The 17,594-nt window shown below is 43.8% G+C and overlaps 1 protein-coding gene across 7 annotated transcripts in view; it reads left to right on the plus strand.

Annotated features, from left to right (window-relative positions):
* ARMC9 (armadillo repeat containing 9) overlaps positions 1 to 17,594 on the plus strand; it is an 88,548-nt gene that overhangs the window by 40,697 nt on the left and 30,257 nt on the right. For all 7 annotated transcript variants that reach the window (XM_088132540.1, XM_088132541.1, XM_088132542.1 and 4 more), the window contains 8 exons: positions 1,737 to 1,771; positions 2,423 to 2,534; positions 3,545 to 3,637; positions 8,873 to 8,963; positions 11,718 to 11,841; positions 15,325 to 15,464; positions 15,816 to 15,892; positions 16,963 to 17,037. In XM_088132540.1, coding sequence (XP_087988666.1) covers positions 1,737 to 1,771; positions 2,423 to 2,534; positions 3,545 to 3,637; positions 8,873 to 8,963; positions 11,718 to 11,841; positions 15,325 to 15,464; positions 15,816 to 15,892; positions 16,963 to 17,037 — 747 coding nt within the window. The remainder of the gene's footprint in view (positions 1 to 1,736; positions 1,772 to 2,422; positions 2,535 to 3,544; positions 3,638 to 8,872; positions 8,964 to 11,717; positions 11,842 to 15,324; positions 15,465 to 15,815; positions 15,893 to 16,962; positions 17,038 to 17,594) is intronic.

Consider the following 17,594-nt stretch of genomic DNA (forward strand, 5'->3'; position numbering starts at 1 on the left):
GACCAGAAAGGAGGTTAAAATACTGGGAATCAATGGCCCCCACCAGCCTCATTGAAATGGGTCACAGGAAAATCTGCCTTGCGTCCATCTTCAAGGAAGTTGGTACAAAGTCTCTTCCTTGAGATGGAACAGAGATTGGAAGTGGGGAGTTTGTTAACGCTGTTGATGGTCTCCTAAATCAGGAGTGGAGAAAACTACTCCCCTCCCTACCCCCAGCTTGTGTAGGCTGCAGGTTGGAGGGCAGAGTGGCTTCAGGAATGTAACCATCCACTCTTCAAATAAAAAGATTTTTGAAAAGGAGAGCAAATATGGAAAGGTGTAACCAGTGTCACCTCACAGTTAAGCAGAGATATATGCATGGGCGTGTCCTCCTATTGCTCTTGCACACACATGCACACACACACAGTGTGACCCAGCCTGTGGACACCACTGAAGAGCCTACAGACACCCCTTACCCCACCTCACTAGATTTTTCAAAAAAGACTCAGTTAAAATAAAAAAATGGGAAGTGGCGGATTGCGAAAACCAGCTGCCCACTGGATTGTTTTCCTTAAAAGAACATTTGTCTAATCAAGTCATTTCTATTTACGTCTTATTTACACGACTGCCTCTGGATCTTCCTTGGATCTCGTGGATAGCCTTAAAAATGAAATTTCTGGGTGACTCCAGTGTAGAGTTTGGAAAGCATTCTGGGAGCGTAGCGTGAAAAGCAGGTGTTTATTGGGACAGTTCTTCCTCTGCAGCCATTTGATAGAAGTGAGCCCTTTTAAGATTTTTACGCCGATCCGATTTGGTTTTTCTGGATCGTATCACCTGTTTGTTTATCTTCTGAGTTTTATATTAGTAGAGCGCCCAGAGTCGGTTGGAGTCAGGCATTCTTTAAGTCTATGTAAATTAATAAATTAATCGTAATTTAAAAATGCAGGGGACACACCACAGTTGTATATTTGCTGTCAGCAACAAAGGATTTGACTGTCCGAAATTGGAAAGTATAAGAGCAGATGAATGAAATGGCTTACTGAAACCAAAACCTGGTTAAGGTCTGACTCTTAAGGAATGCCCATAATCTGTTTTTTATCTATCTCTGTTTATTTTCAGTTTGTTACATTACTCCATTTGCCCTGAGTTCTTGCACCCACTCCCAAAATGTGCACATCATCCGTCTTGCAACAATCTAAGCACCATCGGAAAGTGCTCCATTTTCTTCTGAAACTTAGTGATATCCATATTTTGTTTACTTATTTCAAAGCATCCTTACTGTGTTCTTCCCCTAAAAAGGCTGCCAAAATGGCTTGTGGAGGCTGAGTTTGCAGAACATATTAGGCCAAAATGCCATTGGCTAATTTGTACCTCAGTGGGCTTGTGCAAGCCCAGTTAATTGAATTAATTCAGTAAACCATGACTTAGCACGTGGGGTGAACTGAGTAGTGGAACTTCTTCCATAGCTGTCTAAGGCCAGCCAGATTTCTAATCTTCTGGCCTTTAGTCCGTCAGTTAAGTCCTTCAGCCTGCAACATATTTGGATTACACCAATTCCTTTCATTCACCAGCCGAAAATTCTTCAAATTGAAGCCCAAGTATCTGGAGGGTGCCCATGTTAGGAAGTGCTGTCCCGTGCTAAGGAATGATCATTCTTAATAAGTGTCTTAATCCTTTGGCGGGAAGAAAGTTGATATAGTCTAGGTAAAGTGGGCTTTGCTTAAATACACTGAATTTTTCTCTCCTTCAAACAACAGGCTTCAACAATGTTAAGAGCGTCATTAGTCCCTGCGTAAGTTCTTTTATTTTCTGTTTGTTGTTATTTGTCACATTATAAAAGGCGGGTAGTTTGGGAAGAGATAAGCAGTAGGCCAAAACAGATAGTGGAGTTGGGCACATGGCTGGAATAAGAACCTCTTTCGTTCAAACTTCTTGCAAGTGAATGTATGTCGTGAACCATGGCACGTGGCCATGGGAGTGGCTGTGTACCTTGAGATAGCCTTCCCTCTCTTTCAACCAAATCATTCCTAAAAGCCCCCTTCCCCAAACTTGCACCATCTACACCACTGAATTCCCCAAGGTGGCCTGATGGATGGGTGGGGATAGGGTGTGTTCTTTTGGTTCACTGCCCATTCAATAGTTCTGATTTTAGAAGGGATGGACCTCTGCCCCTTCCCTGGTCAAACCATGGAGCTAGGCTGTTCTCTCCTTTCCACAAAGCTTGGGTTCCCTCCAGAACTCTAGGCTAGCTTGGAGTTTTTCCAGATGAAGCTCTGACAGATACAGAATCCCTGAGCTTGACTGCAGATGATCACTCAGAGCCACAGGCCAGTTACCTGGGTGTTCCAGGCCCAGCTTTTTCATCCCATCAGGTTCAGATTCTTCTTTTGTAAACTGCATAACTTGGTGGGGTTGCATTTTTCACGAGAGCTTTGTTGTGCAGGAAAGAGCAGGAGGTACCACTCTTGCCGTCTTTGGACTATGAGAAGTTAAAGAAAGACCTGGTTGATGGGAGTGACCGCCTGAAAGCCTTCTTACTCCAGGCCTTGCGCTGGGTAAGTGAGCAGGAGAGCTCCTCGAATTGGAGTCAGATTGGGTATCCCCTCATGCTAAGCAAAGCACGATTCGGAGATGGCTTCAGTTCTCCAGCCAAACTGGCCTCTTCCAAATTCTGTTAATTCAACATTTTTCTCAGTTCCTTCTTTTCACTCTCTCTGGACTGCCTCATTCTTTTTGGCGTGGCAGGTTGAGGTGTAGCTCCCACTTAGGGAGTCATGGGAGAGGTATGGATTCCATTCAGTTGAGAAACTGAAAGGGAATTTGGAGTGGCTTTTCATCCTCAGGTGCTGTTTTGAAAAGAAGTTTAGCTTGAGAGCAGAGGTACATTATTGCTATGCTCGAGTAATGTATTTCTCCGTCATTGGCTGGGTTCACACATTGCATCAAGCCATGGTTTGCTTAACCAGGGTTTGCTAATTATGCCACAGTTGGTTGGGTTCACACATAAACCATGTTTTTGTTTAAAGTGGTTGAATTCACCCGCAACCAAGCAAACCACATTATAGCGTAGGACAACGTGCAGATATCACCATGGTTCATGCCAGGTGGAAAGCATAGAGAAATCGAATCAGTGGATGGGCTGTCCACTTAGACACTTTTGCAAAATGTTCCTAAGGCTCAGACCGCATTTGAACAAGCCTCTCCTTTTGGGTGGGGGCGGAGGATAAAATTGGACAGAAAGTTGCATTTCTCTGCTTGCATGCTGAGTTCAAAGCCAGCTTCTGCATGCATATGATATGAATTCAGAATGCAACAATTCTGGCTGACAATTTGCTAGCTGTGGGGACATTGTTAGCCCTTAGGGTCTTCCTAGTAGTAAGGAATTATTATGCAGGATAGTGTTTTAGCCAGCAAAGAGAAAAGAAGTCATGTTACCTTCTTGCTATGGCTGGATCCAAGTCTCTTTGTGGTTTATAACCCAGCCCTTGTGGCTTGTTCAGCTTACTATGGCTTCTTGTGCCTTAATAATTTAATTTTCAAAAACATGTCTATATTTCTTTTGCAGCGCTTAACAACATCTCATCCTGGTGAGCAGCGGGACACCGTTCTGCAGGCTTATATCAACAATGATCTTTTGGATTGTTACAGTAATGCCCAGGTTAGCAGTGGGAGATCTCTACCTAGATCAGAGGCCAAGCACACCCTTTGGCTTCCTTATTACAAGATTTCCAATAACAGGGTGGGAAGGAGCTGGGTTCAAGGTTTGTCGTTTTAGTGACAGTTGCAGTAAATAGATTGCATATTTGTATAATGCCTAATTGAGGTTTTTTCCCCCCCTTTTTGTGGGTTCTCTGTCCTCCATTTTGAGCACATGCGTGTGCTGATCTGCAAAGAGAAAGCATGACCTGTTCTCAGGCCTCTGAAAGGGTCCCATCTCAGATCCAGTTGGTGTGCTTATTCCTCCTGCTATTTTTGCAGATGGAAAATACTTTTTTGGGGGAGCTGTAATGTTTCCAGCATTGTCCTCTTGCTATGATTCTGCAGCCCATGGGGACGCACTGTTTTCCTACTTGCTTCTCTCTCCTCCAGTTGTTGGGCTCAGTCAGCCATTAACAACACTGCTGTGTCGCTTCTCCTCTGCCCTGATAGAGAGGTTCATGTCTTGCTCATAGACCATCCAGCATCCTTGTTCATGTGTGCCTTGTTTATGGCTGATGTTCCATTGTTCTTCCTAAACTTTTGTCCACGGAGCTTCCAGAGTCATGGGATTCAGAATTTATCTGGATATCAAACACTGTATTTATTTTCCACAAAGGAGATAGGAGCAATCTCTTGTAAAGTGTCCATGCTATAATAAAGAACAGCAGTAGAGTAAGCTTATTCCTCCCATCCGGACCCTCACAGCCTCCACGTCCTGGGACCATACCTCAGAAACATCATTTGGACAACCAGATATACAACCGGAACTCATCAGCATACTTAGGACCTTTTCTTCGTGCTGTCAGTTGCCTTGAGGGACATTGATTTGCAACCATGTTGACTTTTTTGCCCCCCAAACACCTCTGCTTTATCTCACAAAATAGGACGCAGAATAAATGTCCCTTTATTCTGATGTACTTGATGAGCTGGCCGGATTCCCATTTTTTTTCAAAGACACCCCCCACCCATCTTCAGCACTAAACGGATGGGCTGCTCAAATTGCCCTTTTATCCGCTTTCACAGTTAGCGCTTTGCATCCTTGGTCCCACTGATACCAGGTTTTGCTTTGTTAGGCGTCTTCGTATTAAACCACAGGTGACTAACTGAAAGCAGCTGGTTGGCAGTCAAGGACCACGTCACATCTCTTTATTCAAATTTAGTTAAGCATCCCATCTGTCGAATAACTGTGAGCCATCCTTAAGCTTTTTTTTTTTTTTTTTGAGACATTATGAGAAGGGCACTGTAGTTTTGTTACAGGGAGAAGCAAGAATTTTAAATATGCCAGCAAAGGGTGCTGCAACAGTCCAAACTGCAACTTTTAAAGGGGCTACCCGAGAGTAAGTTTCTTTTTTTAAGAAAGGCACAAGTGATGCTGAGATATAAATTAAATATATGCATGGAATATTGGGAGGAACAATACAAGAGGATGTTTTTGCACGTCAAACTTCCCAGATTCAATTCCTGGCTACCTCAGATCAGTCAGGCGATTCTTTGGAGAGTCGTCACCAGCCAAGGTAGGCAGTAATGAACAAGATGGACTGATGGTTGCTCTTGAGGGAAAAACAAACGGTGGAAGGTGGAAAAAAACAGGAGGCAGATTAGATCCTGCATATCCCCCCAGGGCTGAAGCTACCAAGGCCAGAAGCAGAGAACTGAGGCCAGACCAAGGTGTCCCTAATACACAGGGCGGGGGCCCTCCCCATCTAAAGCCATGAAACAAGCAGCCAGAAGTTTGTTCCCATGTAAGGACTGGATAAAGAGATGTAAGATTAGACCCTGAGGCTATTACATGCAGTGGACTGATCTTTGTTGTTACGGCCTGTAAACAAAACAAATGACCTGTTGGAATGCTCTGCTTGACTCATGAATGGTGAACTCCTGACTGCTGGTTCAGCTTCCAAAGAAAACTTGGTTGCCATGGTGGATGAAATTCTCACACCATACATCCAGCCAACTTCCTGGATTTAGCCTAGTTGTAGGCTCATATCATTCCTGTCGATTGCAACCACCTCCAAGCCAGTTTCCTCTTCCTTTTTTTAATAGTAATTGTATTAAACACTAAAATTAAAAAGATAAAAACTAATACAAACTAAGAAAAATAAAAGAATAAAAAGAAAAAATAGGAAGTGAAGAAAAATTTAAAAAATAGAAAAGAAAGAAAAAAATAAGAATATAGTAAAGAAAAAGAAAAGCAGTATATAAAGAAATGACTTCCCCCTTCATCACAGTAAATATAAACAATTCTAATAGCATCACCTTCTTTTAAAATACAACAAATGATCTCTTCTTTCCATATCTCATCTCTTATCTATAAATAGATCCTTAAAGCCTCCTCATTCAGTCCTGGTCAGCACAAGTCCATTAAGGGTTACCAGAGACAACAACATATCTATTTTAACCTTGATCCAATAAACCAGCTTTATCCGTTTACTTTTAACAATTTTGATCTTTAATCCCTTCAAATAATGTCCTAGAACTTGATTTCTTTTCATTTTTTCTTTGTCCTTTCTCACAAAATTCTTCAAGACTTTAGCAAGTTTCTTTTGTAAATCCAATGCAGGAAAGTTGTCCAGGTCGCTCCTTTGGTTTGTTATTTGTATATCACTTTTAATTATTAAGACATCAGCCAGTTTCATTTGTATATCCAGTGTAGCATCTTTTTCCATATCATTCTTGTAGCCTGTCATTTTTAAATCCACTTTCAGATCAGTCTCAGTCTTGTTCGGTAAAACTTGTTCCTCTTCCATAACATCTTTTAAACACAGTCTATCTATAATGGCAGACACATTAAAAATTAACTTCTGGGTCCATTGTTCACAAATATCCCTCAATACGTCCAATGTTAATGTATTTTACTCCATTCTGTATTAGGAAGTCAAATTTAAGTGTTCTTTAATTGTAATCTTTAGTTCCTTCTGTTTCCCTCTAGTGTCTAACCTTCAAAGTCCCATCCTATCATTTTTTTTAAGAATTCAAAACAACAGCATTTTTCCACAGGGAGGATTCTTATAATTAATTTCAAAATCTTATTTCAAATCCATCTGAACCTTTAATCCATTTGTAACTTTCCAAAATCAATGTTCTAATCACCCTTTTGCTATTTTTTCCAAAATCAGAATTTTTTAAAAGTCTTTAAACCTTTATTTAAAATTTATTTTGTGAAGGATCAAAGGAAACACACCCGATGTTGTAAAACTTCTTGTTCCAAAGGTTTCTAATAGCTGAAAAGCAATTAATAAGCAATTTCCAAAAGTGATTAGAAAAGGAAGTATGCAAATTCTGTGACCTTAAGGGTGCCAACCACGGTTTGGGCAAAGATGGCGTTCCCTCGTCTCCCAGAGCTCTAAACCTGCTAGAGATTGCTGTCTTGCGATCTCCTTGCGAGGAGCAACTATCTGGAGCACTTGTGGGTGATCTCAAGTCCTCTCCTTGTCTGGAGAGGAATCTCGAACAGCTGGTCCCTTCGCCGGCTCTTCATTCCACTGCAGTTGTTGGCTCTGCTCTCAGCAGAGCCGTCTTCAGTTCGCCATTTCTTCCCCGGAAGTCTGAAGTGGGTTGCCTTTTCCCACCTGTGTTTTTGGAGCTGAGTTGTTTTATCAGCTTGGCTAGGCTAGCTGCACAGTGAGCGGGCCATCTGGGATCGTACTAAGATTCAGTGAATGCAACTGGCACTAAAATACCTTGGTGAAGGAGGCATGCTTATCTGGGCCACTGTTGGTGGTGGTTGTGACTAGCAGGCTAATGCAACACAAGTGTGTCTTCTTGACCCACAGACCTACTTCTTTCTTCTTCTACCTACTTACATGCCATGATACATGTGCTCCTTCCTTTTCTGTTCCCTCCCCCCCCAGTGCCACGTGCTTTGCCACAGTTGTCACTGCCAGTCAAATCTGCCATCCTCACCTAAGAAGGTGGGCTCTTTTCTCCTTCTCCATGCCCTAGAAAGCAACTGAAGCAACAACAATACACAGAGCGAAAGAAAACTCAGCCAATTAAGGAATAGGAGATCATTGGGATAGTTTGCTCAATAACCTCACATTCAGAGTGCTGTTCCCCTTCTTCCACCAGCCCATAGGTCACATTCTCAAAGGCGTTGTCCACATTGCACGTTGAACCAGGTGAGGTAATTACTTGGGGTGTAAAGGAATTTAAAGATGGGAAGATAGGAAAAAGCGGTTAAAGAGGAATTTGAATGAGAGATGATTACGCAGTCCAGAGATAGAAGGAAGTGTGATAAAGAAACGCAGAACAACCCTGCCTTGATTTTCTTTGGTATAAGATGGGACACAGAGAAACTTGCACAGGCTTTCAATGTTCTGTTGTTATACCTTACAAAAACAAAATAGCATTCCTGGGATCCCTTCTGTGTCTGTTTTCTTGACCTGACCTGCCTTAAAGGACTGATACAGAGGTTGCGTTTATCCAGCACACCAAGTGTCCAAGTTTTAACCTTCCTTTTTTTTTTTTTTAATGCCTTAGCCCAGTGTTTCTCAACCTTGGCCGCTTTCAGATGGGTGGACTTCAACTCCCAGAATTCCCCAGCCAGCCATGCTGGCTGGGGAATTCTGAGAGTTGAAGTCCACCCATCTGAAAGCGGCCAAGGTTGAGAAACACTGGCTTAGCCTATTACATGATTCCAGCCCGATCAGTGTTTTGGTTTGTTTAATGTATTATATGTGAATCCAGAGTTCAATCTTTTCAGAACCTGGGAAAGAGGAGAGTCCCTTGGAAAACACCGCAGGGTCTAAACATCGATGCAGGAGAGCACTTCCTTGAAGACTCAGTACTTTTCAACAGCCTCCCCCTAGAATGGTTTTCTCAACCTCAGCAACTTAAGAAATTCTAAACATCTGCCCTTTTCTCCATTCTCAAGGAAACGGGCAGCCAGCTCCTGTCTAGGGAACACGGTTAGCAAGAAAGTGCTGTCAGAGCAACTCAGAGTTGAATCTGTTTCTAAAAATGTCATTGACATTTCTGAAACATAATTCCTTTTCTCTTTCAAGAAATCTGAGCTGAGAAGTCTTTGTGAGAATCTGGTTTTGCTCTTACCAAGAGCTTGACTCCGATAAAATGGGTTAATTCAGTAACCAGGTTAAGTAGGTCAGCCACTCAGATATGTATAACTGTAGCTGTTACTTCACGTCAGTGTTCCAGGATTAACTGCAACGGTTTCAGTTTTTGGGGTCTCTTGCAGAGAAGTGTCTTAATGCTGATACAGTCCAAGAGCGAGGTCGTTCGTCAGTATACAGCCAGGCTCATCAATGCATTTGCCTCACTGGCTGAAGGTAAGAGGTGGAGTATAAAAGTAGCTGCTTTTGTGCTCTGTGGCCTGATAGATCATCTTAGGGGCTGGGGTCTTAACCTGGGAACCTGAGCCTTCTGAAGCTCTCACAGGAATCTCTGCCTCCCAACGACTCAGCTCATTGGTCCTTTTTGCTCAGCAGTGCCAGCATGCAAGGCTAAAAGGTAGGGGTAGGCACAAAAGAAAACCTGTGTTTCGAACCCAAAACAAACACATTGTTTTCCAGTAGTTCAGCGAAACCCTGTTGAGTAGGCTGCAGTTCAGCAGAACTGAAGCTGTGAACATTTTTTGTGGTGGTGGTTCTGGGTTTGGGCTGGAACCAAATGCACAGGGGACTTACAGGGCAAGAGCAAGGCCAGTGCCCCTTGCTCCTCTCCCCCATGGGGGCTGGCTTGCCTGCTGACCTTCCCAGGGCCCTCACCTCCCTTCAGTTGCCAAGGTCCTTGACTTCAGACATGGCACATCCATCCAGCCCACCTCCCCCAATCTTTCCAGCGCCGCCTTTTTCCTCCCTTTCCTGCCAGCGTCCTTGGCTTCATTTATGAGGAGCACTAGAACTTACATCTCTCCACTCCTAGTCCAGCACCTTCCCCATCACCCCTCACTGACTCTGAGGCTGAGAGGGAGGGACTGGCTCTGAGTCCCCCAGGGAACCTCTGTGGCTGAGGGAGGACTAGCACCTGGGTCTCCCCACTCCTAGTCCAGCACCTTCCCCACCACACTCCAGCTTGGTCTGTTGTGATACAGATCTTAGAGATTGAGTATCTGCGCATGGGGCACCTGGCAGTCACCCTTTGGGATATAACTGCATACATCCAGTGTGGCCATTGCACACATGCTCACCTTCAATGCAGGACAGCACGTCCCTGATGACTCAGTACTTTTCAACAGCTTCCCCTAGAACGGTTTTTCTCAGCCTCAGCAACTTAAGACATGTGGACTTTAACTCCCAGAATTCCCCAGCATGGCTGGGGAATTCTGGGAGTTGAGATCCACACGTCTTAAGTTGCTGAGGTTGAGAAACACTGCCCTAGAGGTTCAAATAGCCTCAACCCTGCTCTCCTTTCAAGGAGCCTTATATACCCAGCTCTTTCTCCAGGCTTAGGGTGAATGTAGGGTTCCTTTGGGAAGCTTTCATGCCTCTGGGATTTCTCTGATTTCACATCGTTCTAATTTCTTTAGTTCTCAATTTGTACACTACCCAGAGCTGTTGAGAAGTTGGGTGGCTTCAGAAGTGTGAATTATCCATAGACATGTATACCAATCTTGGTATGAGACTGGCATAGACTGTAGGTATGCGGCGGGGGGGGGGAGCCAGTTTTGTATTTAATTACTCAAACTTGGGAAATCAAGCTGTTGAATTATTCAGATTTTTTTTTTTTATAAAATCAGATGCAGGGTTTCCAAGCAAAGCAAACAGAGAACCAGAGTTTCTGTTCGTTTATTTGTTAGGGTTATGTCCTGCCTTTCCTTCAGGAGCTCAAGGTAGCATGTATAATGCTCCCTCCTCCAATTCTTCCCCAAAACAACCTTTTGAGGCAGATTGGGCTGAATGAGAGGAATGCTGGTTCAGAGTCCCTTTGGGGAGCTTCCATGGTTGAAGGTAGACTAGAACCTGGGCCCCTCTTAGTCCAACACCTTAACTAATTCTGGCTCCATTTGCATGCTCAGGCTGCAGTTAACAGCAAGTTTTAAAAATAGAACCATTCAAGAGAGATTATGTTTGTTCAGTGACAACTATTTTGGTTTATCTTTTCGATGTATATTCCTTTTAGCTTCTCTGCCGGCTGACTTGGGGACTCCCACGGTTTACACATTGCAAAAGGGAGAAATGGGCGGGCGGGGAAAAGAAAAGTAACCCGATCCAGGTCTTTGAGCTGTGGCCGCTGGACAAACCAGCAGTGGCTGTTGGAGATCCCAAGGAGGCCTCTCTGGCTTGCCTTTCCTCCCGTGGGGCTCCGTGGGACAGCTGGGGGTGCAGCGTTTTCAAAGGGGAGGGGAGAGGGATCCCATCAAGCAGATGTCTGCCTTCTAGCTTTGTCTGGATTTCTGGGGGGACCAAAGCCAAAAGGAACCACAGCCACTTCCTAGTGAGATGGGTGGTGACCAAATTTGAAATATATAACAAAATAATATATATAAAAAATATATAAAAATAATATAAATAAAAATATATAAAAATAATATAATATAATATTTATATTATATTTATAATTATTTATATTATATATAAATAGATATAAAATAAAATAAACTTGTAGCTGGCTAAATGGATGGGGAGCCCTTGCCTCTCCCCTGATGCAGTCAGGTTTCTTCTGGTCTTTATTGCAAAAGCAATACCTGCTAAACGCTAGGGAGGGAGTCCCCAGTTTAAGAATGAGTTCCGTCCCCAAGGTCTGTCCTTAAGTCAAATTTGTACGTAAGCCAGAACAGTATTATTGTATTAATACTGTATAAGTAGTGTGGTATAATGAACTTGAACCTTTGTGTATTTAACTTGAATCATTGTGTATTTAACTCAAATTTTGCTACCGTAGGCTCCGTCCTTAACTATGAGTCATCTGTAAACTGGACGTTCTTAACCTGGGGACTACCTGTACAGAAAGAGTCAAGGCCTGGGGAGGGGGGGGGAAACAGGCAAAATTTGGAATGCATCTTTTAAGAGCTTTATAGAAGCAGGTCTCAACAGCTGCATGCTTTTGCCCATTGCTCTCTTTCTTCTTCCTGTTTGTTCCAGGCCGGCTCTACCTTTCCCAGAATCCCCGGTTGCTCCGCATGCTGGAAGGAAGGTTGAAAGCAGAAGATAAGTACTCCCTTACCCGGGAGAACGTCCTGGGAGCTCTGCAGAAACTCAGCCTCAGGTGATGAATGTGGCGGAGGCGGGGGCTGCCAACAGCGGGGCACTTGATTGGGTTGGACTGGGTTGCAGGCTGAAAGCAGATGTTGGATTCCCAAACAGCTGCCACTGGGACCTTTCAGAGTTGCTGTCATAAGCACTGCTTATGTCCTTGGTGGAGCTTGGTCCTCAAACATTTTTACATTTTTCTGACACAGGTCTGTATCTCAGCTTTGACTGCGTTAACAAGCATCTTACACTGACTTGTATTTCTGCCTGTGAAAGTCCTAACAAATTCACTGTGCTGAATGCAGCAATTTTTTTCATCCGGGATAACTTGCTTCGGGTTAGCGAGAGCCTGAGATCTGCCCAAACATGATGCGGAATCCAACTTTTGATTTTGCAAAGTCGTAGGTGACCCCTGGGGGTCTTGAAGGTGGCCCAGCGCAGAGATAAGCTTTGTTTCTGCGAGGTGAAATGGCCTCTATGAGTGTTGCATTTGGTGGATATCTGACCAGGAAGGGAAGAACTTTCACCTAGGCCTGATTGAAATAAAAGAGCTCTATGAGGTGGGGATATAGAAAGAGGATATTTGCTCTAGAGCAGTGTTTCTCAACCTTGGCCGCTTGAAGATGTGTGGACTTCAACTCCCAGAATTCCCCAGCCAGCCTTCAAGCGGCCAAGGTTGAGAAACACTGCCCTAGAGAGTAACAGCTGCTTGGGTTTTCCATCCCAAATAAAGCAGATGGGCGGATTGCACAAAAACATATACTTGAGCTACAAAGAAAACACTTGTCCCGGAAAAGGGCATTTCTCCAAACTGATTGTTGAGTTCACAATTTCACGGTCAAGGCTTTGGATGCAAGGAGAAGCTGTTTGGAGAGCGCTACATGAAGAAAGCCGGCTTCAGAACTCCCTTCGTTTTTCCCTGCCTTACTTCTTTTTCCAAAAGCAAATGAGATGTATGCCAATGAACCTCTGCATTCCAGTGTTTTCTAGTAGGACATCCAGGAAGAAGCCCCCTCTGTGAACTGAAGCAATCATCTAAGAATCAGAGAGTCAGTCAGAACTATTATTTAGTGGTCTGCTACCTTTGAACCTGGAAGGTGCATGTAGTTGTCTTGATTACAGCTATTACTAGATTCATCTTCGAATTTATCTAACCCAGTGTTTTTCAAACTTGGCAACTTTAAAATGTGTGGACTTCAACTTCCAGAATTCCCCAGCCAGCATGTCATCTTGAAAGCCTGTTGGAGCCCCTCTCTATTTCAACTTATAGCTAACACAATCAAGGCAGAGTTGTTTTGAGTTTCTTCTGCACACTTTCTAATGTCCTGGGGCTCCAATACCTTTTTTGTAACAGCTCATTATTCTCCTCCCCCTTCTCTGAGTCAAACTCACACGCCATCACACAGAAGGACAAATGTGTCAGACCTGTGAGGGGAGGTGTGACTGGCAAGATGGGGAATGAGGAACTGGGGACCAGATGGGACCATTTTGGTGGGGCAAGAAGCAGACAGCAAGCACTCCAAGTGCAATGGAAAGGCATGAGAAAGAAGCTCAGGATTTAAACCTTGAGGCATGTAGCTGTATAGAACCAAAGTTTTAGCCTTTGTAGAAGCTGCTCTCTTATTGCAGTTAAAGTTGCTTCAGCAGCATCCAGGGTGTGTATGCATGTCAAGCTTGACAAAGACAGCGGCTGGAGCATTGTCTTTAAATGTGTGTCCGTGTGCTTTGTCCACCATGTTGCTGGTCTGACATACCCCCACAGACACTGTTCATCTTAAGAGCATCTTATCTACTCAAGCCAAGCCTCCTTGTGAGAATGCCGAATTCCAGAGGAAAAAATATTCCATGAGTCTGGAGGCAACCAACCACTGATATTCTGTACATCTGTACAGAGAGATCGGGAGTCAGCATCTCTACCAAAAGTGACCATAAACCTGGTGCAACAGTCATTTCTCAATGGGGTATTTTGCTTGTAAAACTTGAAATGGAGTGAGGGGAGGGCAGCGTTCCCCGGTGTGGTGCACTCCCAATCCTTCAGAAAATTGGGAGTGCACCTTCCAGAGTTCCCAGCCAGCATGATCTGTAGCCATTTGGCTCCTGGTAGTCCCACCTGGAGGGCAGCAGATTAGGGAGGATTGCACTAGGCTATTTTTCTCATGTGATTTCTGAAGGCAGCTGCCCTAAACAAATTAACACTTTACCTAAATCTTTCATTAGAATCGTAAAACCAGATCCTCCATTTCCCATGGATATACACTTCCTCTCTTGAGTAGGTTAAAAGGAATCACTCTCTGAGAGCAGTAGAAATACCTGACTTTGAAGTAGGCCCCAAAGCCTGAGAGTACATCAGTCGTGGTGAGAAAAAGAGCCCAATCCTACCACTTGATGGAAAGATTCCTGGTGCATTTCTTCTTGCTAGGCTTTCCAGCCTGGCTTCCGTGGAACAGATCTGAAGGCCTTCCACATTGGTGGGATTGTTAGGTAAAGACTCCAAAGCAGGGTTTCTCAGTCTTGGCAACTTTAAGACGGGCGGACTTCAACTCCCAGAATTCTGGGAGTTGATGTCCTCTCATCTTAAAGTTGCCACGATTGAGAAGCCCTGCTCCAAAGCGTGGAAGGCACATGGCTATGCTTTGACAGACTGCACTCAGATGCTTCTGCATTTCCTTCATTTGTATTGAAAGAGCGTTGAGCCACGTGACGAGCTCTCGAGACCCTTTTTAGTGTGATGGGAAGGGCCAGTTGATGGCATTTCATGCAAGGTGCATTTGGGTGAGTGAAGAGTTAAACAGGCCAACTAGCCATCTGATGAACAGAACAGGTGAACTAGGCCATATCAGCTGAGCTAATAATAGCTTCTGAACAGCAAACGTGTTGCTGTTTTTCTCACTTTTTATGGCCCATAGCTCATTGCCTATTGGAAGAAAAGTGCTAAGGTTACATAAATAGATGATAAAATATTCCTGTCTGCTCAGTAAAACATTAACTGCACCATTATCAGATAGGCTATGTATAACTTCGTGACCTAAGCACAAGAAAGTTATCTCTCTCTCCAAGGATTCTGATTTCCTTCTTGTGAAGATAAGTGATTTAGGGCCGTTTCTCTCGATCATTTTGTCTGTGTTGACTTTTTCCCATAGCTGTGAAACATTGCACAAGAGCGTTTAGGCCACTAACTGTGGGAAAAAGTCAACTTAGACAAAATTGATCGAGAGAAATGGCCCTAATGTCACAAAGGAATTTTGGCTGCATTGGCAGGACTTGTGTCGTGCAACTCTCATGAGAGATTTTGGGGGGGCCTTAAAGATAACAGATGGGGAGAAACCAGTATGACCCAGAGAACATAAACCAGCCAAAATACCTCCTCTCTAATTCTTGCGTGGAGCTTTAGTTCAATACCATCATCTTTTAAAAATTACATAAAACATGCATGTTTCAACGGTGCCTTTCTTGTGGTTAGTCACTGAACCACTGAATTAATGTTTCTCTGAATTCCCAGGCGGGCTTTGCAGTCGACTATGATTAAGGATGGGCTCATACCATGGTTGGTGGAGGTTCTCAAGGATACGGACTCCATGTCTGATTACACCTTGGCCTACTCAGTTGCCTTGCTCATGAACCTCTGCCTTCGGAGTTCAGGTAATCTGCCATACTGCGGTTGGGATCGAAAACAGGCTCTGTAGAAAGTGTCAGCTGCAACTAATTCTGTACTTTTCATACAATTTCTTATATAGTGAAGGGGGAAAATTGTTATTTGTGAAGTCTTAATTTATCCCAATTCATTAACTAGAGTTAATTGAAATCTTTGAAGTTTGAGTTGGGTTTGCTTGTCACTCTCTTAATCAGACACTTCTGAGCCTGCCGTGATATGGAGGGTGGAACTTGCTATGGCTCTTTTAAAATATATTTAATGGCTATTGTAGGTAAGCCTGAGGTCTTGTGGATGGGTGGCTGTTTTGAGCTCCTATGTCTGTTTTTGAACCTCCACAGGGAAGAAGATGTGTGTGAAAATTGCAAACGAGATTCTCAAAGTTCTCTCAGATCTCCTTGGCCATGAGAACCATGAGGTACTTCCATAGTGAATATTTTCAAGGGTTGGTGAAGATTATCAATTTTTAGGAACCAAACAGAGCATGTCTCATTTATTCCAAATACGATCTTGGATGTTTTGATTCTGGCTGATAATCTTCTGATGGCCAAATGAAGTTCTTAATCTCAAAATATCATCTGGACCCTGTAATGGCATTCTTCCTGGCTTCACCCCTGGCTGTCACTTAGCATTTCTCAAGTGATAATGACCAAAAAAATATTTGACAGCTTTGTTCTTCTAGTAAAGATCTGCATGGTCCCCCACCTTGCCCACCTTCAGATGATCTTTAAAAACTTGGTTAGGTTCCCAGACCTGGGGATAGATGGGTTGGGCAGGTGAATGGTGGGTGCAGTGGAGTTACGCTGGATCTTTCGGTGGTTTCCCTCCATATGCCAGATTTGTTTTATGCTTTGTTTTGTATTGTATTTTATTGTGTTTTTAGTTTATGAAGCTTCCCAGGATCATCTGGGAGCTGAGTGGCCTAGAAATCTGAGTGGCCTAGAAATGTGATAGGTTTGGAGCTCAGACTACTAGTTCATAGGGCTATTTTGAAGTCCTCTGAAGAAAAATGCTTTGAATTTCAATTGGAAGGTAGGACCTCATGCTCTGGATTCTAGACCTGAGCATCTGGAGAAGGCAAGCCAGGTGCTCTTCCCCTTCCATCTGCTTAAACAACAGGTTTCAGAGGCGAAGGTGCTTTATTAAGAAAAACCCTTAATCATTTGTAAAACACGAGATGAGCAATCTGGTGCCCTCAGGCTGCAATATAATAATGCTAAATAGCAAGCCCCTGCTTAATAGTTATGCCATTTGGAGGAAAGGAAAAACAGCAAGTTTCTGCAGCCTAGGGCCTTGCTCGGGAACGTTCCCACCTGGCCAGGGTAGAAAAGAAGTCAGAATAAGCTATCTATGATAGGGACATAGTGTAGGAAAAGCAGACATGATTCTTGACGGTCCAGCCATAGATGAGGCTGAGCCTTTTAGAGTGAGCGTTATCTCTGTTGGTTCAAGAGGCACTTCGTGCTGCCTTTATCTCCTCTGTTACAGATCCACCCCTATGTGAATGGAGCCCTTTATAGTATCCTTGCTATTCCATCCATACGAGAGGAAGCTCGAGCAATGGTAAGAGGCTGAAAAGTTCCCGGATATTCAGGTGGGCCAGACTAACAACAGCCAAGCACAGAAACCAGCTATGTAGAAATTCTTTTAAAATGTAAACCACCCCCCTGCTCATCACCAGCAGTCTGGAAACTGGTCTGGTGACTTCCTAAGGTGTTGAGCTCCCATGATCTCCTGCAGCAGTTCTGAAATGGTTTACTCCTCTGACTGATAGGCTTCCACCTGGGTTTCTGTGTCAAACAGACTCTCTGCCTGGGTTCATACAACCCTCTAAAGTCAGGTTAGTGTACCATAGCTGCTGTTTTCACACGTCATTGTAGTATCCAAATAAATATAGTGTGTGATGGCTAACAGTAGCTTGGTTCACACAACACGCAGAGACAAAGACTTGCTTGCAACTCCATTTTGGCCTAGCCTAATCCATCATGTGAACCGCATCCTGTTATAGGTTCATAGGGTGGCCTAAACTGCATCAGCTTCATCCTTGTCAGGAATGTTCTGTGCCTGTGTTTCTCAACCTCGGCCACTTTAAGACGTGTGGAGTTCAACTCCCAGGATTC

The sequence above is a fragment of the Python bivittatus genome, unplaced genomic scaffold (assembly GCF_059951505.1).
Source record: "Python bivittatus isolate LINGU-HERP-01145 unplaced genomic scaffold, Pbiv_v1 ctg000980_np1212, whole genome shotgun sequence".
Taxonomy (NCBI): Eukaryota; Metazoa; Chordata; class Lepidosauria; order Squamata; family Pythonidae; genus Python; species Python bivittatus.